This window comes from Plectropomus leopardus, chromosome 22 (genome assembly GCF_008729295.1).
Source record: "Plectropomus leopardus isolate mb chromosome 22, YSFRI_Pleo_2.0, whole genome shotgun sequence".
Taxonomy (NCBI): Eukaryota; Metazoa; Chordata; class Actinopteri; order Perciformes; family Serranidae; genus Plectropomus; species Plectropomus leopardus.
The window spans coordinates 9,420,391-9,442,497 of record NC_056484.1 but is presented as its reverse complement, the minus strand read 5'-3'; the positions used below and the strand labels follow the sequence as shown (position 1 = coordinate 9,442,497).

The 22,107-nt window shown below is 37.3% G+C and overlaps 1 protein-coding gene across 1 annotated transcript in view; it reads left to right on the top strand.

The window, feature by feature from the left end:
• Positions 1-4,083: 4,083 nt before the first annotated feature.
• Positions 4,084-22,107, top strand: part of LOC121961694 (collagen alpha-1(XXV) chain-like) — a 23,032-nt gene continuing 5,008 nt past the window's right edge. Inside the window, exons 1-43 of the mRNA XM_042511759.1 lie at positions 4,084-4,148; positions 4,251-4,277; positions 5,583-5,627; positions 5,794-5,868; positions 5,955-6,050; positions 6,263-6,272; positions 6,499-6,552; positions 6,707-6,778; positions 6,882-6,941; positions 7,685-7,720; positions 7,829-7,873; positions 8,039-8,074; positions 8,286-8,330; positions 9,998-10,069; positions 10,156-10,188; positions 11,756-11,827; positions 11,977-12,036; positions 12,165-12,200; positions 12,371-12,451; positions 12,690-12,725; positions 12,869-12,913; positions 15,035-15,106; positions 15,291-15,326; positions 15,641-15,667; positions 15,866-15,904; positions 16,015-16,077; positions 16,623-16,661; positions 16,778-16,822; positions 16,937-16,969; positions 17,075-17,140; positions 17,310-17,354; positions 18,039-18,074; positions 18,159-18,185; positions 18,264-18,326; positions 18,550-18,612; positions 18,871-18,888; positions 18,970-19,005; positions 19,085-19,123; positions 19,209-19,244; positions 19,337-19,471; positions 19,802-19,894; positions 20,795-20,998; positions 21,386-21,490. Of these exons, the coding sequence (XP_042367693.1) occupies positions 4,084-4,148; positions 4,251-4,277; positions 5,583-5,627; positions 5,794-5,868; positions 5,955-6,050; positions 6,263-6,272; positions 6,499-6,552; positions 6,707-6,778; positions 6,882-6,941; positions 7,685-7,720; positions 7,829-7,873; positions 8,039-8,074; positions 8,286-8,330; positions 9,998-10,069; positions 10,156-10,188; positions 11,756-11,827; positions 11,977-12,036; positions 12,165-12,200; positions 12,371-12,451; positions 12,690-12,725; positions 12,869-12,913; positions 15,035-15,106; positions 15,291-15,326; positions 15,641-15,667; positions 15,866-15,904; positions 16,015-16,077; positions 16,623-16,661; positions 16,778-16,822; positions 16,937-16,969; positions 17,075-17,140; positions 17,310-17,354; positions 18,039-18,074; positions 18,159-18,185; positions 18,264-18,326; positions 18,550-18,612; positions 18,871-18,888; positions 18,970-19,005; positions 19,085-19,123; positions 19,209-19,244; positions 19,337-19,471; positions 19,802-19,894; positions 20,795-20,998; positions 21,386-21,490 (2,421 nt within the window). The remainder of the gene's footprint in view (positions 4,149-4,250; positions 4,278-5,582; positions 5,628-5,793; positions 5,869-5,954; positions 6,051-6,262; positions 6,273-6,498; positions 6,553-6,706; positions 6,779-6,881; positions 6,942-7,684; positions 7,721-7,828; positions 7,874-8,038; positions 8,075-8,285; positions 8,331-9,997; positions 10,070-10,155; positions 10,189-11,755; positions 11,828-11,976; positions 12,037-12,164; positions 12,201-12,370; positions 12,452-12,689; positions 12,726-12,868; positions 12,914-15,034; positions 15,107-15,290; positions 15,327-15,640; positions 15,668-15,865; positions 15,905-16,014; positions 16,078-16,622; positions 16,662-16,777; positions 16,823-16,936; positions 16,970-17,074; positions 17,141-17,309; positions 17,355-18,038; positions 18,075-18,158; positions 18,186-18,263; positions 18,327-18,549; positions 18,613-18,870; positions 18,889-18,969; positions 19,006-19,084; positions 19,124-19,208; positions 19,245-19,336; positions 19,472-19,801; positions 19,895-20,794; positions 20,999-21,385; positions 21,491-22,107) is intronic.

Genomic DNA, 22,107 nt, shown 5'->3' with positions numbered 1-22,107 from the left:
CACCCACACAAATGTGGTCATTAATTAACCACCTGTTATTAGATGGCAGATCATTCTATGATACTGTACAGGTCCTGCTGTTGATGTAACAGCCTCCAACAGCTGTCATGCTGCTGGATATAAAAGATGCTAGTCTTGGTCTTGCCATTATATAGATGTATTTAGTACTGACTGCTGACAAAGCGTGTACCATGTGAGATAATCCTAATCAGGCAAATTTTCAAAAAAGTTTCAGGAAGCATTACAGACTCACTAAAGATGTCAACAATTACAGGTCTGAACAATAAAAGACAGTTTTAGGTTAAACAGAGTTCACAAAACTTAAAAGTGAACATTTTATAAAATATAAAAAGTTATCTTATTAACTATTTTTCAAAGTCATATTTGTTAATGGAAGATATTTTTGAAATCAATTTTTAAATCATCCTGTTTAGCTTGGATTTTAGAAAGCATTTGAAAGTTTTATGGGTGGCCATTAAATTTGACTCAAAGAATGCCTTCAAGTATAATCATATTCATGTCCAGCATTTATCATCTTAAAATTACTTATTATTTGCTTTTAATACTTTTGTGTACCCTCAGGAAAAGGTATCAGCTACGTTCTGCAGGAACTGTTCCAGGAGTCTCTGGGGATGAGGCAGGATGTGGCCCATGTCCTGGTTCTGATCACGGATGGCAGGGCCCAGGATAATGTGGTGCCACCTTCCAGAATCGCACGCGCTCTGGGTCAGTTAAAGTTATTGTGAAGTGTCTAAACTGGTGTTGCTAATGTGTTTGACTGTAGCAAAACTTGTCAACATGTACAGTATATAGGAAAGCAATATCATATTTTTCTTTAGTTTTTGCCTGGATTATCATGTTTTGAATCTGTTTCTCTCTAGGTGTGAGTGTCCTGGCAGTTGGAGTTTATAATGCAGACATGGAAGAGCTGAATAAGATAGCAGCACCCACCAGCTACAAAAACATCTTCTATGCACCAACCTTTGATGACTTCCCTTCCATAGAGAGAGAATTCATCAATACCATTTGTAGTGAGGAGCTCCTCTCCGAGTTCAAACTAAATGACGAGGCAAGACACAAACAAAGGAAGAGCTAATGTCTGCCTTGTTGTTTTCTGCCTTTGTTATTTCACAGAGTTATGCTGAAGTTCAGTCACACTTGTTGAAAAGACTTTTTTAAACTCTTAGTAACATGCATGCAATTAAGTCAAACAACTAGTACAAATGTGTTTTAGGTGATTGACTTGTGATTGATTAGTCCTCATTACTTAAGACGCACATGATTAAGTGTTGGAGATGTTGCCCAAACCACATGTAAGATCAGTGTAAATTTAAAGATTGAGTGCTGGACTTATATTCAAGCAAAACAGGCTGATATTCAGGCTGATTAAAGGCACATTTAGCTGATTTTCAATCACCATTGAACCAAAACAATGTGGAAATGCGGAAATTCCTTAGTGTCCGAAAATCACTTTTGGAGTGGAGGCTCCCGAAACTTGTCCTTATTTGCTTGTCCTTAGACTCGAAGAGAGAGTTCTCCTAGGGGCAGGGGAGATGTGGCGAGCTTACCTGCAGGCATACGTCACAAGGACACATAGACGGTGTTTGTTTAATTACTCTCACTGCCAGAGGGGGTAGACACAAGTTTCACACTGCAGGTTTTATCACTTTTTTAATTGATTCACAAAGACCCTGTAGGAAGAAACACTCCAGTGGTTTTGACTTCATTTTCACTTGTGTGGTGATGTGACTGCAGTCACATTACGCAGCCATCTCTGCCACGTAACATTATATTACTTCAAAGGTCCATGATGTCTTTGAACGGTCTGTAATGAATTCCTTTTTCCCTGTGTCCATTTTTAGTCTGCTCAGTTGGACACCCCAACTGAAGACCCAGGGGAGCTGCTTAAGCCTCAGGGTCCTTGCTCCTCCCAGTGTGTGAAGGTAGGTACTTAACCCTTGGAAACTTGGGGTGACATTAGTTTTCTTCTGCTGCTTTTTAGATGCAAATCAGAAGTAATTAAACCTTTGAACTTTGAGCAAATTGGTGCAATTACTTTGAAAACACATAGGGAAAGAGGCAATGAGCAGCTTGTTAAGGTTCCACAAATTGCAAGAAATTAGTTGACTTAGAAAATTATTTTCTAAAAATATTTAGAATTATCATAATCACATATTTAAAACACATTACACACAATTAATATATTTTGTATGCACTTTTCTTTGATGTATTTTGTTTTTTAAATTTTATTTATTTATTTAATTTTCACATTTTCAGGGATTATTTTCTTCTACCGTTTACTAATTTCTTGCTAATTTTTGGGTCATTTCTTCTCTCATTGCTCATTGCCGTCTTCCATGTTTTTGAAAGAAATCAAGCCAGTTTGCTCGGGTTTCAAAGGGTTGAGAAACAAAATCCTGCTTCTCCTCCCTCTGTCATTTTCTTCATGTTGTGGTCATCATATCAGCCATAGTGCAACCAAACATGTTAGAGATTACAAATCTTCACAAGACAATTCAGCATAAATACACAAAGAAATATTAATCAGGGATTCAACAGCCTCACTATGTGTCGTTTCTTTATATGCATCCTGTTTTAAATTTCACAGACAAGTGTGGACATTCATTTGAACTTCTCACGTTTGCAGTGATTTAGTTAATAAGATCTTCTCTTTATCAATCATTACCTAATAATCATATCATTTATTTGTTTATTCAGGGCCAGAAAGGGGAAAAGGTGAGTTAACTGAAATGCATTAAACATTAAATTGACGCAGAAATGTAAGCAAAAGCAGTGTTATTTATTTTCTGTATTCTTGTTCTTTCTTTTAGGGAGATGGCTCTGGTATTGGAGGTCTGGTATGTTTTAAGATTTTTTTTTCCTCGACATTATGGCACCTGTAAGGTGATTATAATTTGTTGAAACTAAGATGTTTCCAAACGTTATACACTGCATTAATGAACCCTCACTGCTATTAATTCAACTTTATTTTTATTTCTAATTTAACTTTCAGAATAACTTGTAGTCTTTGTTTTGTTCTGTAGAAATTTAGGCAAAGCCCTGGACAGTTTGATCCTTTTACATCTGTCAAAGGAGAGAAGGGAGAAAGGGTAAGAATCAACATATATACACGCACACACACGAGCACACACACACACACACACACACAGACATACACTCTACCACCACTGCAGTCATTATTATTGATAATCGTTTGTTAAGATTTCTTCTCCCTGTATCTGTTATACTTTCTTTAATACATTTGTCATATGCAAAAGTAAGCCATTCAAGAAAAGTCAGAAAAGAGCTGTTGATTTTTTTTTTTTACTACAGTCAATGCAAAAAATAATAAAAATATGGATATTGTACACTGTAACTACTACAATTTGATATAGTTTCTACTATAGTGGTTTCATTGATGAGCAGTAGTTGTAATTGCAAATCATGGGGGACTTGGCTAGTACATCACCATTATTCAGCATTAATTGTAGAGGGCGACAGTACATCACACAAAATGTTTTTCAATTAGTGCACTTATTGTCAAACAGGCCAATCAAGAGCTTGAGTTCAAAATAACTGTATTTCAGTGTTGAGGGTTTTTTTTTTGGTTCACATTTCACATTTACTGCATGATTTCCATTTTCTTAACGCACATTTTAATAAAATGCAACTATAGTACAAGTGACATTTACTTCAAGTATATTTTCGTGCTGTATTATATTATGCTATATATAAAAACAGAATAAATCAACAACAATTATCAAAACATTGCACATTGTAAACCCAGTTAATTAAATAGGAGTTCACAGTTGAAACGTTTAGTTTTCATGTATACAGGTGGTCTTAAGAAATATGGATAAAATAAGAGGCAACCTGCAACCTATTAACTGTAATTCATTCCTTGAATTAGTAAATGTTAACGCAACTGCTCTGTACCCAGTAGGTCCATTATTTCATTTTACCTGTATCCGATCTCACAGTCCTGCTGTGACTGTACGGGCGAGCGTGGCTTTGCTGTGTATGTCTATTCTATTTTCCAGCACAGACCATAATGTTTTAATATACAGGGGCCTCCTGCAACAGATGGTGTACCTGGGTTGCCAGGACGACCAGGGAGAACTGGACCACCAGGTTCTCCCGGCCAGCGGGTAACTTAATTCAGAAAAATCAAAACCTTACACTGACCTAGTTAAAGTTCTTTTTAAATAAGTCTGAGTCTGAAAAATTATATTTGCTCTGTTTTTTTCCAGGGACCTCAAGGCATATCAGGTGAAATGGTAAGACATTACAAAAAAAAGAAACAAAACTTTTTTCTTTTTTTTGACTGCGGCCCTGCATGTTTCACCTGTTTCCTTTGCCTTTCCACTGTAGACTTAATAATATATTAATATAATATATATATATATATATATATATATATATATATATATATATATATATATATATATATATATATATATATATATATATATGTATAATATAATGAGTTTTGTTTCTCACCATATAGGTCAGTTTTTTAAGAGACAAACCTGCTGTTAAAATCTTTCAGCCACCTGCCTTCAGAGAGGCAGCTCACATTCTTTCAGCAGAGTGCAATCGGATGCCTCACCTGTAATGAACAGGTCAACCTTCCCTTTCTCCATCCTAGGCAGGGTGAAACTGTCTGGAAGCATGCACATAAAGCACAGTTGAGGACTGAAAGGCCCTGGGGATGAGGTCATCTAAGAAACAAAACACATCTCAACACATGGCTACAAACAATAATACAAAGTGTCGTGGTGTGTATTGCACTAAAAGCATTGGTCTGGAATGTTAGGATCAGATTTATTCAGGCTGCGTTTTGAGTTGCATAGTATGTATTTTTGCATGCAGTATGCACACAATCAGGACAGACTACTTCTGCAAAGCAATGCTTCCTGCACCTTAACCCTCTTGCTCATAAACCTGTTACCATGGAGATCAAAGAGGACACCATTCACCAAACTTATCAGAGATGGAGATCAACCTGGAGCTATAACTTTTCTACATTATCGATTCAAACATTTTACATTACTAATAAATATATTAATATATATTATTTTATATAGTACAATATATAATAATAATATATAACTATTGGATTAGTCATCAGTCACTTGAATGCTGTCACCGATCACTGCGGTTTCTGTATTTGCGGCTCAGTCGATGTGATGTATTATCTCTTGTTCAGGGATTTGTGGGTCAGAAAAGCAAGAAAAGCATGCTAGCTTGCATGCAGTAAAATCCGACCAGATGTTGCAGAACATCCTGATATTTTTGGCATACTGCATCTGACATACCTATTGGGACATACTTAATCTTTTTCTGGCACCTATATAATATGGTAGTATAGTCAGTTTCACTGGTGTGATGAATTTTCTCATTTCCCAGTTATTTTGTTATTAATTTCAGTCAAGTATTGATGGTTTGAGTTTGCGCCTTTGCACATATTGTACACCAACCATAAAACTTTTTTAATTTCTCTCCTTCTATCATAATATGACTTGTTCACAATTGTTTATTAAAATTCAGATAATAATCACTCTTATTTTTTTCCATGACAGGGTCCACCTGGACTCACTGGTCCAAAAGGACAGAGAGGAGAGAGAGTAAGTATAACGTACATTTAATTATGACAGACTGCTTTCTGCCTAAATGACTACTGTGTTTACCTTTATTTGTAAATGGGATCTGAGTGATACAACAACAACGAAAGTATGAAATTTGCTCTGTTGTGTATCCAGATATCCATGTTTTTTGTGTGTTTCCAATTAGGGAGAGCCAGGATATGTCATCGCTGGCACAGATGCAAATTTTGTTCCTGGAAGAAAAGGAGAGCCAGGATCTTCAGTGAGTCCTCAAAAGAATACTGTTTTTGACTTTTTCAAATTGTGAACTTCAGGACAACTCAAATATTATCCATCCACATGTTACAGGGTCCCCAGGGGCCTCCTGGTGTACCAGGGGTCAATGGAGCTCCCGGCCTACCTGGCCAACCAGGACCACCAGGGTCATCAGGACTATCTGTCAAGGTAAGGTGGATTAAGTCTAAAATTGAACATTAAAAGAAAAGCCACATATTATGATCATTTTTGGGCCATAACACCATATTGCAATGGTGGTTTTATGGTATTTCATGGTATCATATTGCATCATGTAATATCAGACCAACCAAATACTTATGTAGTATGGAGTGTCATTGAAAAGCTTAAACGGAGTTGTGTTGATTGCATGCACTTTGTAGGGAGATCCTGGTGAAGTAGGAGCCAAAGTGAGTATGAAGCTGTTTTGCATTCCTTTATTAGTCTTTTTAAAAGGTTGCACAGGAAAAAATTATTGGCTGCATGAATATCATGCATCATAAATTGTGTCTACTTGCATATTGAGCCTTATTTTTAATGCCTCAGAATCAGATATAACCATTTATGAAAAATGCATTGTTTCATTTTTATCTGATTATGCTTCCATTATTTTTGAAAGGGTTTACGTGGGAAGCCGGGTGTGAAAGGAGACAAAGGAGAGTCAGGAATAGATGTGAGCGCATTGTTGAGAACATTATAAGAAATTGCAAACATCATTGCATAACACAATTGAAAGATAAATTCAAGTTGCCTTTTGAAAGTGTCTTTCCTCTCTTTTTTTATTTTGCTTTCACACATAACATACACACACATGCAAACTACTGTAGGGTATTGCAGGTTTGCCTGGTCCCATAGGCATTGATGGGGTGCCAGGATTACCTGGTCAGAAAGGAGAGAAGGTACGTGTTTTTAGAAATAAACGAACACATGATTTAAACTAGTCCACCAAAAATACATACATTTAAGATTGAGTAACTGGCCTAAAATATTCTTGTTTTGCAGGGTGCAGAAGGAATCGGCATACAGGGTATTCAAGGTCCTCGTGGAGAGCCTGGACAGAAGGTACATTGCAATAGCTTAAAGGAATACTTCACCCACAAAATAATTATTTGTATATAATTTATTCACCTTATGCTATTTTGAATTTGTAAAGAAAACTTTGTTTTCTCGCATGCCTCTGGTGAACAACAAAATCCAAAAACAGAGAAAATTCTTGATAAATTTGAGTCATAGGGATCCAATTTAACAACAGCAAAACTTTATCTAAACATCTGTTTACAAACTGTCACACAACTCCTGCTGTATAATCCAAGTCTTACATCCAGTTGTATGCTCAGTACTTGCACATACTTGCCCAGAAATTGTATTTGCCTCTGTTTGAGACTGTTTATGCTGAAAATGTAATGTAAGATGTAGATGGCAAGGAAGGAAACAATGCATGTGTTTGGGAAGCACTGAGCATACAGCTGGATAAATGAGACTTGCACAAGTTGTGTGAGAGTAAGTAAACAGATGTTTTGATATAGTTTTGGTGTTGTTAAACCCAATCTCTTTTGACTTTAGTTCATCAAGAATTTTCTGCATTTTTGTTTTCTTTTTTTAATGTGGAGGCATGCAAGAAAAAAAAGGACTTTTCTTAATGATTGCTACATAACACATGTTCAATAATTGAGTTTTGTGGATGAAGTATTTAAGTGTCATATAGAGGCCTCCCCCAACTAAGATTCAGAGACGATTGCTCTGAATGCAATGCAATGAATATGAAAATCCATTTTTGTTTCAGTATTTGAACTATTGTTTTGCAGGGAGATATGGGCTTATCAGGACCAGTTGGCCCAAAGGTAATGAAGACAAAAAATACATTTGATCAATAGAAAGTCTGCTTATGTGTTTTTAGTTCAAATCAGAACTCCTGTTCGTAAAATAATATTTGTTATTGATGTTTTAAGGGTGATCGTGGAGAGCAAGGTGTCCAAGGAATCATCGGACCTCGGGTGTGCACATCATCATTAATGAGTTGCTGCATGTTTTACCGTTAAATGCATATTAATTAATTTTAGCTTAGTCCAATGAGATAAAACCAAACCTGTTTAACTAATTATAATAGTAATAATATATTGTGTAGGAGTCAGTGATGAAAGATGTATTTTCACCTTCAGGGAAAGAAGGGATTCAAAGGGGACCAAGGGGACAAGGTGAGTTCATCCCACACACATTTTCACTCTCTCCTCATCAGGCTTAACATATTCGCTTTATGATTAATATGACAAAGTGAAAAAATCAATTTAACTCAGCAAAGGGTTTTTTAATTACCCATGGCGTCACACTGGAATAATGATGTGTGTACATGAGTGTGTGCAAACATATGCATTCGGTTTTAAATAAAATGGATTTTTGTCTTTTCAGGGAGACCGAGGAGAGATGGGACCAATAGGACCACAAGGACCCACAGTGAGTGAGGATTACATCTTATAAACTGTAGCTTTAAGGACCTGGTGTTGGCTTTAGGGGCATGTATTGGCAGAAATGGTACACAGTATTTCAAACTGTGTTTTCATTAGTTTATAATCACCTAAAAAATAAGCATAGTGTCTTTGTTACCTTAGAATGAGTCGTTTATATCTACATACGGAGTGGTTCCTCTCAGACAGAGTCCACCATGTTTCTACAGAAGCCCAGACCAAACAGTAGCTCTAGAAAGGTCCATCTGCATTTTTGCATTGGCCACGGTAGTTTTCTTACCCACTTGTCTCATATGAGAAGTTTCAGTTCTGCAACCTCGTCATTAGATGCCACTAAAAACCACGCCAGACCCTTAAAGGAACAAGCGAGATTTAGGAGGATTAAAGTTCTTGTTTACTGTTTCATTACTCAGGAGGTTTTTAAAGGGGGGCAAATTATCAGCAGAGGTCCTGCTAGCCCAGCACCTTCCAATATGTGCCCATTTTCAAATAAACGTTCAGGAGGCTTTTACAGTAAGCCGAATTATCCGCAGAGGTCTCCTCCTCTCCAAAACAAATAGATCAAAACCAGTAAAAGCACTAAATAAAGCAGTTTGATATTAAAAATCTGTGTTTCTCCAACGCTGTTTGTCCAGAAGGGGCCTCTGTAGTGGCCAATGCCAGTGTTTGTTCTGTCCATTCTAGGCTACTGTAGAAACATGGCAATGCAGCATGGCAATCTCTGGATGAGGGCCCACTCCCTATCTAGACATTATGGCTCATTCAAAGGTAACAAAACACAACAATTCTTATTTTTAGGTGATTAGAAAATGAAGAAAACATTCTTTATATATTCTATTCCATTTCTGCCAGTATTTCTCCCTAAATCCTGCACACTTAGACCAAAGACTAAAATGACTTAAAGCTATATATTGAAAATGAGGATTCTCCCTTCATGTGTTCTCTCATAAATGTAAGTATTTTCATACTTGCTGCCTGCTAAAAACATGCTATGATTTCATTGATTGCTATGATGATCACTGCCACTGATTAACCTGAGAATATGAAAATCTGCTTTTTAATTCATTTTTGATTAGAAAGAAAGCCTGAGGCAGAAGTTATATATTTATTCAGGACCAACTGCGACCAAATGGCTGGAAATGCAGGCAATACACTATTTAATCACTCATCATGTTTTCTAACATCTCTAAACAGTCATTTACATGATGATAAATTAACAAACGAGGAAGCCATTTTGTTCTTGGTTGTCAAGATTGGGCCATATCAGAGATGGTAATGATTACATAAGCTCAGAGGGCGTCTTTATCAAATGGGCCATTTTTTCCTGCATCAATGGTTTTTAATTTTAGGCAGCGTACTCCTTTGGAAGCGACTATTACAAAAAAAAAATTGGCCATGAGGGCAATCTTCCTGTCTTTTGAAATACAATTTCCACTTTTTAATTTAGAAAGATCTGCTTTGAAAGCAATGTTGATTTACAGAGTGTTTTGGTTCATGTTTATGGGGTATTTTAGAATTTATGATCGCTGAAAGTAAATGAGATAAAAATCCTTTTTTTTATTTGTTGGTTGGCACTAAAAGCAATAATCATAACAGAAATTATCTATTATGAATGCAGAATTTGGAAATGTTTTTCATCCACCTTGATTTCTCCAGGGACTGACGGGGCCACTGGGGTTAAAAGGAGATGAAGGTCCAAGAGGAGCGCCTGGAGATCCTGCAAAGGGTGTAAGAAAGTCATTTAAACTCATTTAGACTTTAGAAATAGCAGCACTTGATCCTCACACTCAGTCTTCTTTTTCCTATTGCAACAGGTTATAGGACCAACTGGGAAAAAGGGTGCTAGGGTAAGTAACCAAGTCAACTTTTTTTGACTTGAAGAGAAGAAGGCTTGAATTCCCTGAAAACTTCAGCAGATCTATCTATCACAGAAAATGTTCATGACTAAAAAAGAAACAATTAAGTTTATGTTTGAAAAAAAAAACTGAAATTATTATTCAAGACTTTGAAGGGACTCTTCACCCTAAAATCATAAATACATATTTTTCCTTTTTCCTCTTACCTCATCTTGTGGTGCTCAAAGCGCCAAAAAGATACATTTGAAAAACTCAACAGCAACGTCTCTTTCCAGAAATCATGACCTGGTTACTCAAGGTAAACTGCAGACCTTGTTGCGAGCAATTTCATGTAGAAACTACTTTCTTTCTACATAACTATACCAGTCAGCCATATCACTGCACAAAAGATAGCGTGTCTCTACTCATGGACGAGAGCTCGCACTCGTGACAACATGAGCTAAAAGCATCATTGGCATCCTCCTTGGCCTGCATTGTTAGCTAGCTCAGTGGTGCTGGGTTAGCCAGCAGTAGACGCACACTGACTTTGCACTGATGGGCAGTGCTTTGTGTAGACTTTTTTCTCTCTCTCATTTTACAGCTAAGCGACACACTAAAATATATATATATATATATATATATATATATATATATATATATATATATATATATATATATATATATACGTTTGGTCAGTGCTGCCTACTTGGACTGAGAATTTGGTAAAATTTGGTGAAAACCTTCCTCTTGGACTTGCACTATTTCTTTTAGAACCGAGGCTTGCATTTGTGAATCACGTGCTGAGCAAAGATGGTCTTGGAGTCTAACTGAGCAGTGATTAATAGGATTAAAATCTGCTCTCTCTGAAAATGGCCAATGTCACCTGTCTTGTTATAGGATGTTTGCCCAATGATGCCAAAATTAAACTGGTTACCTGACCTTCAGCTATGAGCTTTGAATGTTTTTTTCTGTTTTTGAATCCCTCAACTAACGTTTTACCCATCCAAAAGATTACTCATGACTCTAGAGAAGCTGTGCCCCCCAAAAATATTGTAAAACTTAATTATTATGTCTGCAGTGGTCTTCATCTGTTGGCTACTGAGCTTCTCTGACACCAATTCTGGGTTTGTGAAGTTTTTTAGGAAGGGGAAAGTGTTTTTGCTGGTAAGGCATTCCTTTTGAGTCCAAAGATATAAACTACACAAAAAATTGTCATGACTTCACATGTGTGTCTAAGTTGTTTGCCCGTATTTATCTTAACTGGCTTGAGATAAGTCATTCAGCCAGAGGGAAGTGATTCTCTTAATGTTTTACTCTGTCGAGACATTGTTAATTAATTGGTTGGGGTATTTCCTGCACACTCAGACTCAGTCCTCTGGGGCCGCTTATCAAACACAATTAAGATTTTCTCTCATTAGCTTTTGAAGTGCAACTGAATGCTCCACCGAATGGGACCTCTTTAATCTCAGTCCACAGGGTGCCATTTAAAGTGTTTTGTTTTGAAACTGTTGTTTGGCGTGGTGACGAGTATCATGTTGACTAACGTTTTTTGCAAATGTGTGTATTTCCTGTTCGTCAGGGAGACGTTGGTCCAGTCGGCCCTGTAGGCCCCCAGGGAGTAAAGGGTGAACAAGGAGACAAAGGAGCGAAGGTTCATAATGAGAAATACTGTGCATCATGCTTGCTTTTTGACATTTATGCATGTCACAATTTTCCTGATACATGTAAGAATAGAGTAAACAGCTGTTAGTGTAGAACTGTATATAAATATGTGGTAATGGTTTGTTTTGACATGTGCAGGGCAGTCCTGGTTTTGGGATTCCAGGACAGCGGGGGGAAAAGGGAGAAAATGGTGAGAGGGTGAGTTAATATGAAAAAAGAAATCACTCATTTAAAAATTATTGTCGTCATATAATAATGAAGCATGAAACAGCTGTTCATTGCTGTTATGTTTATGTTTTATGGTTTTTTTTATATATATATTACAGGGAAATGTTGGTTTGTCTGGAAAACCAGGACCAAAAGTAAGTTTAAGCTAAAAAGGGCCAACAAAATTATTTCTTTGTATTCTTATATCAAAATCCAATCATGTTTTCTTCATTTAAGACAAAATATTATTCATGTATTCTGTAACTGAATCTATTTTTACTAAGGTTTTCAATGTGAATAAAACAGAAGTCTTGTGTTTGTTAAGGGAAAGGATGGGTCCAAAGGTGACAAAGGGACTATTGGGTTGTCCGGCAATCCTGGAGAACCAGGATTAAGAGGTAAAGATGTAAGTAAATCCTGAGTGGCTGTTATAGCAATGATACAAGTGGTTTGAACAATCCAGCAAAATGCAGACTTGTTTTCCTTAGAAAAAAAAATACATCAAGAGAAAGGTAAGAATATTAGTGAAAACAGAATACATTTGCATAATATCATAAATGTCTTTAAAATTCGAAATCTGATATGTACAGATAGAAACTGGACCTTAGCATTGGTATCAATGACTGATGCCTTTATGTGTGTAGGGTGCACCTGGAACTAAAGGAGACCTAGGACCTAAGGTACAATCAGTGTGTTTACTTTGCTTTTATTTGTTTTATTGGTCAGTGATGTTGCTTAAGAGGTCAGCTCTTTCCATAATAATTTAGAATTTGTACAGATGCTACCAAATTTTCTCACTGTACTGTCATTTTGTCTCTCACAGGGTGACGTAGGCACACCTGGAGAGCCTGGTGACAGAGGAATTCGGGTATTTTTTTGTGTATTTTCCAAGACTAAAGGTAAAAATATGATGAAGATAAATGAATAAATAAAATAATACACATATATACATACATAAAATACCCAACTTCAACAAAGACACACACCCAAATGTTTCAGCCCATGAAATGGCTAATATAGGAACAAGACATCAAAGAACACTCCACATGAACAATAAAACAAAACAATAAACTCATAGAAAGGAAAACTCCCTTCAGGGGCAACCACAATACCAAAGGGTGATAAACCACCGGGTGGAAAGACATCAAAAGGACAATCACCACATCATAGAATCGTAGAGACAGGATGGCTCACAGCTGCTCCTATTACACAGATCAAACTTGCCCAAAAAATCCCTCACATTCTTCCCTTTTGACATTAAAGTTACAACACAGTCAGAGCAGAGCTTTCCCTAGCCGGCAGTTACCTTTAGTCTAGGCCCAGGCGTTGACCAGCGTACCATCCAATCCCATCCTCGTCGCCAAAAATTTGAGTGAAATTCCCTCTAAAAATATGAGAATAAAACAATAAACTGATAGAAAGGAAAACATCCCTTCAGGGGCAATCAGAATACCAAAGGGTGATAAACCACCAGGTGGAAAGACATCAAAAAGACAATCACCACGCCATGAAATCTTGGAGACAGGATGTCTCACAGCTGCTCCTATCACACAGATCAAACTTGCCCAAAATATCCCTTACAGATAGTATGTCCCGACTCTACCTCCTAGATTTCCGTTTATTGTAAGGCGGCGACCTCTAGTGGCTGTAGTTATGAATGAAATCAGGTGGCGTAGTCTGAAGAGTGACAAAGTCCATATAGCGAGGAGTTCAGGGTGGATGTATTGGTCAAACAAAACAAGGTCTTTAACCTAGGAGACTGCTATTTCAGACCTGTGCAAAACCAAAAGTCAACACAAATGTACCTAACTTATATAAACTTACCCAAACTGCAATCTTTTCCAAAAGCTAATCACATAGTGTGGTGCTATTATAGCCTGAAATGTTAACCCACTTATAAGGTCACCAAGGCTAAAAAAAACTAACGTAACTGAAACCAAACAAAACTGCAACCACTACTGGTCTACTAGTAGATGTAGTTCTCCCCATCTGAAGCATTGCAGTGGTAGTAATAAATGCTGATAACAGCCATTTAATGTACTGATAACTTTTGAAAGGGGTGGGGGCCATAGACAAATCCTCTTTGCTTCCGCAAATCCATGGTTTTCAATGTAGTGACTGGGAAGGTGCACCTAGAGATGTCATGTGACAAGGAGCAACCAATCACAGCTTTCAAATCTATTTATTTCCTTCTGTAAATATCAGTCCATGATAAACATGGAGGAGAAGTTGATAAATTCAGTGGTGGGCAACACAGAGCTCTACATCTGTCCCCTAGAAACCGTTTTAGGCCCCACATACATTTCAAAGCAACACTTGGAAACAGATCAGCTTTGAACTCAGGAGTTTTGCTAAGTAGGCTATGATAAGGTGTTGGTTATAGCCCCTTAGCATTGTCATGCGCAGCCTGCCTCGGCAGTCTGAAAGTTGGCATAGAATATGCACAAGAGTAGCACCCATTGCCCAACTTTGTGTTTTCTACGCGGTTAACATACATACATTACATATATGCTAAAAAGTCAACGATATAGTAGAAACTAAATGGAAGTCTGCACATTGCATAAACAACATGTTCAGTTTGGTCTAAGACATTGATTTGATCTCTTGTGTGCACAGTATAGGCCCAACATGTCAAACGTTTGTACAGATATTTCGAGTGCCAGTCAATAAACAAACCATGTCAGTTTGAGTTAAGCTTTTATATCATGCACTATGTGTTTCTGAAATTTTTTTTTTTGTGTTTATACTGATTTTCAATTTCTCTCAATTTCTACCATCTATTTTCAACACCATTATTCTGAAGGTGTCACTTCTCATTCTATCATATAGTCATAAATATGAAGTTTCTGCCAGGACTCCTGCTGAGCAAATGTCACGTTGCTCCCAGAAGCATTTAATTTTACATTTTTAATTTTGTATCTGCTTTAAGACTTTTGACATAAATATAAGGCAATATCTTCTTTTAAATTCCTTTGATAATGTCAATCAGGGTCCACTGGGATTACCAGGGCGACCAGGGGACCCAGGAGAGAAAGGAGATACTGGGGCACGTGGTCCATCTGTAAGTTTTGTGAATTTCATTAAAAAAGACAACTACGTCCAGAAATGAACTAACTTAAACTGTTTATTTTATTTAAAACCTCACGGTTCAGTTCATTTTGTAGAGTGTGTCACCATGAAACACTGGAATAATTCAAATCAAACGTCAGTGCTTCAAGATAACCAGTGGTTTTCTTTCTTTAAAGGGCACTGATGGAAAGAAAGGCGATAAAGGGGAGCAGGTATGTTTGTATTCACCACCTCGCTCTTTCTCTCATTGATGTGCATGTTTATTGTTTCTCGTGGTTGACGCCTTCTGATCATTCTTCTGTGTCAGTCACCATCTTCACATCTTGCTCTCCCTCTGTGACTTCATGATTTCTGTTTCGATATGCTCACTAATTAAGTTCAGCTTTTGTGTATGCCACCCTTCAGTGCACCTGCTGTTTTTCCTCTTTGTGTTGCAGATATGGATTGTGTTTAGAAGTGTGACATATTAGATTTTAACTGTGTTTTATTGTGCTCTTCTTTTGATCACGCTGCCTTTGTCACAAAGGGAAAACCTGGACCTCCGGGAGGACAAGTAAACAAATCCCTACTATCATATTTGACAGCTTCTCATCAGCTCAGTCATGTTTGACAAGGGCATTTGTTGTAACGAAGCTTATAAAGAACAAAAGAAAAAACTCTCCCAAAAGACCATGGCATGTCTGTTATTAAACTGCTGTGATTATGTTCCAATTAGCAAGTTAACTTTTGATGTTTCATGTCATCCTACCAGATTGTTGCAGACAACAACGTGCTGACCAGAGTGATTAAGGTAACTCACAGAATAACATGCACCATGCTTTGTTCATTTATTTTTTATTTTTTTATTTTTCATGCAGGAATTCAAGTTTCTGTTCTTTCCTTGCTCCCTCTTTGCTTTAGGGTGAACCAGGAGAACCTGGTCAACCTGGTTTAAGAGGAGAAACAGGTCTGCCTGGACCAAGAGTGAGTACCCCATCACTTGTTCCAAAGACGTATACTCTATGTTGAGAAGCACAGTCACAAATACCATGTACAGCAGTACAATCCTACAAATTGTCAAATATTGCTCAACCAATTAGTTCATCAATTGATTAGTCAGATGGCAGAAAACGAATCCAAAACAATTTGGATAATCAGTCAAGTGTTAAATTCATTCTACAAGCAAAAAATGCCAAACTGTCTCCAGTTCCAGCTTCTCCAATGTGACAATTTGAAATCTTTGGGTTTTGGACTGAAGGTCCAATTAGATAGTACATGAAGACATAACCCAGGGCTATTCTGTGACATTTAATAGACTAAGCAATTAAACAATTATTTGTTTTTACTTAAAAAAAAAAAAGCAGATTAATTGATTATGAAAATAATGGTCAATTGACATTAGTAACCCCTAATTGGATTGATTTCTAAATTTAGGTTACTATTTATTTTGTAGAAGACAGTATTCTATATTAAGCTTTGTCAAATCTTTTTAACCATCTTAATATTTGAATATTTGTTTCTCCCCACAGGGTCCAGAGGGGAAACCTGGATTACCAGGATCATCTCTGGTATGTGTTCACATCATTTTGAATTGCATTTAAAGTGGTACTGTTTCTATCAGCAGGACCTCCATTTGTTTAAAAATGTATATTTGGTGTTGAGATATAAAACTTTTGCTTTGCAGGGTGGTTCTGGATTGGATGGTTTACCGGGGAGACCAGGAATGAAGGTTATACAAACTTGTGCACACAGTTGAAATATTAAAAGCTGCCCATCTGAACAGCATCGAGCTTTAGACATCTACATTGTAAGGTTTCTCACAAGTGCTTTATACTAACTGCAGGGTGACCAGGGACAAAAAGGAGAGCCAGGTCTGGTGAGTGCATTTTTGTACCAGTATATCGGCTAATACCATTTATTACTGTAAAGATTTTTTTTTTTAAAAAAAAGGCTTGTTTTTGAATGTGTGCATGTGACCCAGAGGGGAGAGAAAGGAGACCAAGGACGCGTTGGGATTGCTGGAATGCCTGGTTTACCAGGAACTCCAGTGAGTATTACTTTAAATCATGTCGCCTCTGGCTGAAACATAAAATATCCTTCATATATTTCTAATAGATACATTAAAGTTAATTTAACATAATATTGTTGTTTCTGGTGTATAATTAGCATGAGCCTTCTGTTTTTCCACCGTCATAATAAATCAATCTGTGCTACAGGGGAGACCTGGCATTGATGGGAAGCGGGGCCTGCCAGGAAAAGATGTGAGAAACATTTTTATCCAGCAATTACAGGTGTTACTGTGTTTTCTGATGACCCACAACCCAATCGCCAGAAAAAGTGTCAGCATTGCACATTTACATTTGCACTTTATAATGGACCGGATTCGTTGAAACCTTCAACTCTGTGGTTAATGTGTGGTTAGGTTCAGGCACAAAAAGCATTTGGTTGGAGAGGAAAAGATCATGATTTAGCTTAAAACACCCAGTTTTGGGTGCAAAATCCCTGCTAGGAAAGCAGCAATGTCTCTATAAAAATGCTTTTCGTGGCACCGGTCCCCAAAAAAATACTCACATTTGGTGCCTTAAAACAGAGCAATGATTTGCTAAAAAATAACCAGATTGGTCTTGACCTGTCATCTGCAGTCTTATGCAGCTTGACAGTCGTCTTGGCCTAGATAACACACCATTCACCATCTTCTCCACCTCCTGATGACAAATTTAGCTCATATATTGCTCGACTTTAGAAAAGTTGATATGATAAGTATGAAACGTGTTTTTTACAAATGCATGATTTGCAGAACTGTACAATGTCAACAGTCTCTTTTGGTGACTGGATACACTCTGGATTACTTTTATGCTTGATGTTCAAGATTGTGCAGGTTTTTCAAAGTGTGTTGCTTTTTTAGTTGAATTGTTTACACTGAAAATGCATTTTCTTTTCCACAGGGAGAAAGAGCACCCAAAGGAGAAGACGGCAAAAAGGTCCTTGAAATTTATTACAACCAACTGAAAAAAAATGAAGCTTTTTTCCCCTAAATACAGATGTTAACTTTACTCTCATTCCAGGGGGAGAAGGGAGACGCCGGTGCAAATGTAAGCAGTATGAAATAAAATGAGCTTTATTTTTGTGACAAAACTGAGCAATGTCAGAGCATCTCTCCTCCTTCACAGGGTAAAGATGGTAGCAAGGGGGAACCAGGACCTCCTGGTCGGCAGGTGCTTGTCACATCAGAGGTAAAAACCTGTGCTATGTACAACTTATTTAAACAAGAAAACTGATTTGGGATTTCAGACCTCTTTCAAAAGTAGTAGGTTAGAGTGTGTATTCATGGCTGTTCCTGTAATCATTGTTAACTAGGCTCATTTCTGTTTTTGATTCAGAAAAAACATTAAGCAGGTGCACCTTAATATGCGTGGCAGCTTAAACTTTACAGATTTTTATGTTGATCCATTTCAGGGCGCCAACCTTGACGACATCCGAGAGGCGTTTCCCATCCCGATGGGTCCTCCAGGAGCTGCTGTGAGTTTGATGCTTACCCACAACATGTTTCTGGGTATTTATAGCGCATGAATAATGGCACATTAATTCAGCTGTTGCATGGCATAATTCAAAATTTGCCTGTACGGCATCTGAGTCATCGTTCAGTGATGACTATAGTGCTTTTAGTGTGGGTTGTAATGACTTGTGCCATTATCTGCAAACGGATATGGTGAGCTTGATGCCATGCATTGTAGATGCATGTTCCAATGCCTTGCTCCTCTGTTTCTGTGTGTTTAGGGTTCACCAGGAATGAAGGTAAGATGGTAATGAGACTCATGAAACTGAGTTATAGAAAACAGACATTATGGCTTTGTTGCTCATTTGTCTTTTTTGCAGGGCGATAAAGGAGAACGAGGCCTGAAAGGAGACAAGGTAGTGATTCATAGTTATCCATCAAAAACATATGTATAGAGAAATTACATTATTTTCATTTACTTGAATGTCTCAATAGGGTGATGCTGGAGCTTCTGGAAAGTCTGTTGAAATGAAGGTGAATACAAGCCGCAGTAATTCCTCCTCTGGGATACATGTTCTCATTTTGCACTTTGAAACATTATTTTTTTCCTCCTCTTTAGGACATTGAAGTGATGTTTGAAGCCTATGGCATAAGGGTGAGCTCTGAGCATGACATTGTATACATTTTGAGGTTGATAGAAATTGTAACAGTGTCGCAGTTTGACCTTCTCTATCAATTTTTTTTTAGCTGCCTTTGCTGAAGGCTTTGATTGACAGGCTGCTGCAGGATGGAATAGAGGAGCTGCTTCAGGTGCTCGGCACCTCCAGGAAATCAAAGGAGAACGCAGACACTCACACCTCCAACGTCATCACTGAGTACACAGTACGTAAACTCTGGGGAAGAAGTGTGTGAGAGTTTCTTTAAAAAGTTTCATGCCATCTTGTGGCTTATCTCTCATGGGATTTTAAGACACCTTTACAAAGCATCAATGTTTGCAGAGCAACAGTAAACAGCTGATAGCTGTGCTGGTTACTAATCAGTCCAAATTATTTCCTCCTATGCATTTATTAAATAACTGTTAACTTTCAATATTAAGTTTCACGGTCTCTTTTTCAAATAGCTATTTCAATCATGTCATTTTTCATCTTTTCACTACTATCTTTGATGTGTTAAACAGTAGAACATCTTTTTCTATTTGTGTTTTCTCAACAGGGTTCAGTGAAGTTTGACCTCACCAGCCAGCCGCTAAAAGAGTTGGACACAATTGAGGACCCTGATGGACAGCTTTCAGAGTCTTTGACAGTTGTAAGTGACCTCAAAACCGTCATTTTCAAATCTTGAAAAATCTTTTGTCATTTTTGTTCAATAATGTGCTGAATCTTTTTTTTATCAAAAAGCACAAACCAGGAAGCAGTAGTTTCTCACCCGTTTACTTAGATTTTTATGGCTCCACTCCAGCCACAGCCATGGCTGGAGGTTTTTGGGTTGTCCACTCATCCCATTCTCGTGAAAGCGGTGCCATGTGGTAATTTTTTCAAATTTGGCACAAATGTCCCCTTGGATTCAACAATAAACTCAGTAGATTTTGGTGGTCAAAGGTCATTGTGACCTTCTCTGTTCTCGTGAATGGTATGTATCAAGAACAACTTGAGGGAATGTTGAGAAGAATGACCTGATTTGATTTTGGTGATGAAGTGAGGCTTTTTTTATCCAAAAAGTCAACTTCACTGTGACATCTAATGTCATGCAAAAACAGTTTTCTGGCCATCATTCCACACCATATCTCAGGAAAAGGAGAGACATTGTGTCTGACAATTAATTGATGACCCTTGTCATGGGTGTCCACCTTAAATTATAAACATTTTCTGTGCTGCCAGATTGGAGATCTGTGTAAAGCACGCAGACAAGTCCTGAAGTATCATTATGTTTGGAAATACACAGAAAACACAGGGTTGAAAAGTGTATTATCGCTTTAATTATATTAAAGTCCAGCAACACTTAGTGTAACAATAAAACTTTGTCATCATACAACACATCACATAAAACATTTAAAAAAGACGGTCTTTACACACACAGATTATCACCCACTGCGTACTGTATATTGTTACTAATTTTTTAATTAATTAATTTCTACTTAAGGTTGGTGCTGCTAGTTTGAAACTGCATATTCTCTCACTTCTTCTAATTGTGCTTTGTGATGTGAAGGAACCTTTAGATGAAATAGCAGAGGGTCCAACTTTATGGACCATCACCACATCGAATGGAGAGCAGGAGCTCGACAGGATCGACACCAAGTTAAAAGGCTCCAGAGGGAAGGAGATAGTAGAGGGGGGCAGCGACGGAGTATCTTCACTCAAAATTAATCTGACTGTAGTCAATTCTACTTTCAATTATACGACGACCCAGGAGGTAAGGATGTTTTACAATAAAGTCTGCCAGCTTTAAGTATATGATTATACTAAACTGTTGGAAACACGCTGAGGGCATTAAACATGTTAATCCATTTTGTTTCTGCAGAGGTGGTTTAACATCATTTTGCTGCAATATGGAATTAAACTAAGTTGCACATATTCACAACTGGTAGTTTCTCAATATGAACACAGTGATCATATTGTCATGTATTACTCATTTTCCTTGACATCAAAAAATAATCGTTATTACTATCCTTAAAAACAAAAACAGTTATCTAATGGCAGCTCACTTTTGTGAGTAAAAAAAAAAGTTTGCTAAAATGGAAGTATTGCATTCATGTTCTACTGATTACAAAATGATAAAAATTCACACTGTGCATGTCAGACAGTTTCAGGGTTACCAGAAACTGCGGAGACTGTTCTGCTCACCCAGGAGGGCTCTCTAAAGAAGACCTCGGGACAAAAGAAGAAGAACAGGGAACGTGGGAAGGTAAAGCTGTCACTGGCATCTTTTTGATGAGTGGGTTTGACACTGACTGATCAAAAACATGCATGAGTTCATCTATTATTTTCAACATAAAACATAAAATACTACTATTTAACAAGTTGTAAAGATGCTTGTCGATTGAAGTTTGATAACTTAAATGTATATTATTAAAGGAGCATACGAGTTTTGCATGTTTTATCTCACCTTTCCCTCCTTCCAAGTATTTACTGATTTAAGTTTACACCAATAACGGATAAAAGTTGCTTCTCTTGGTTGTTTTTGTTTTTTGGACAAAGTTAGTGTTTTGAAACAAATGGGAGCTTTTTGAAAATTGTTTTTAAGGCATTCAGGATTTAAAGCACTCATGAGCTGCAGTGTGTCATTAGAAGAGCATGACAGCAAAATGTTTGCTGTGACTTTAACAAGTCTCTGATTTTTATTTTTCATTTTATCAGTTGGAGGATTTGTTCTGTATGTATAGAAAAAAATACATTAAGCCAGTTCAGCAATTTCATAATACATAAAAAAGCACATAAATCATGTCATATCCCAAAATCAGTGACTACATGGAAGGAAGGACATCAATCTAGTCAATGCAGTTTTATTTATTGAGCACATTT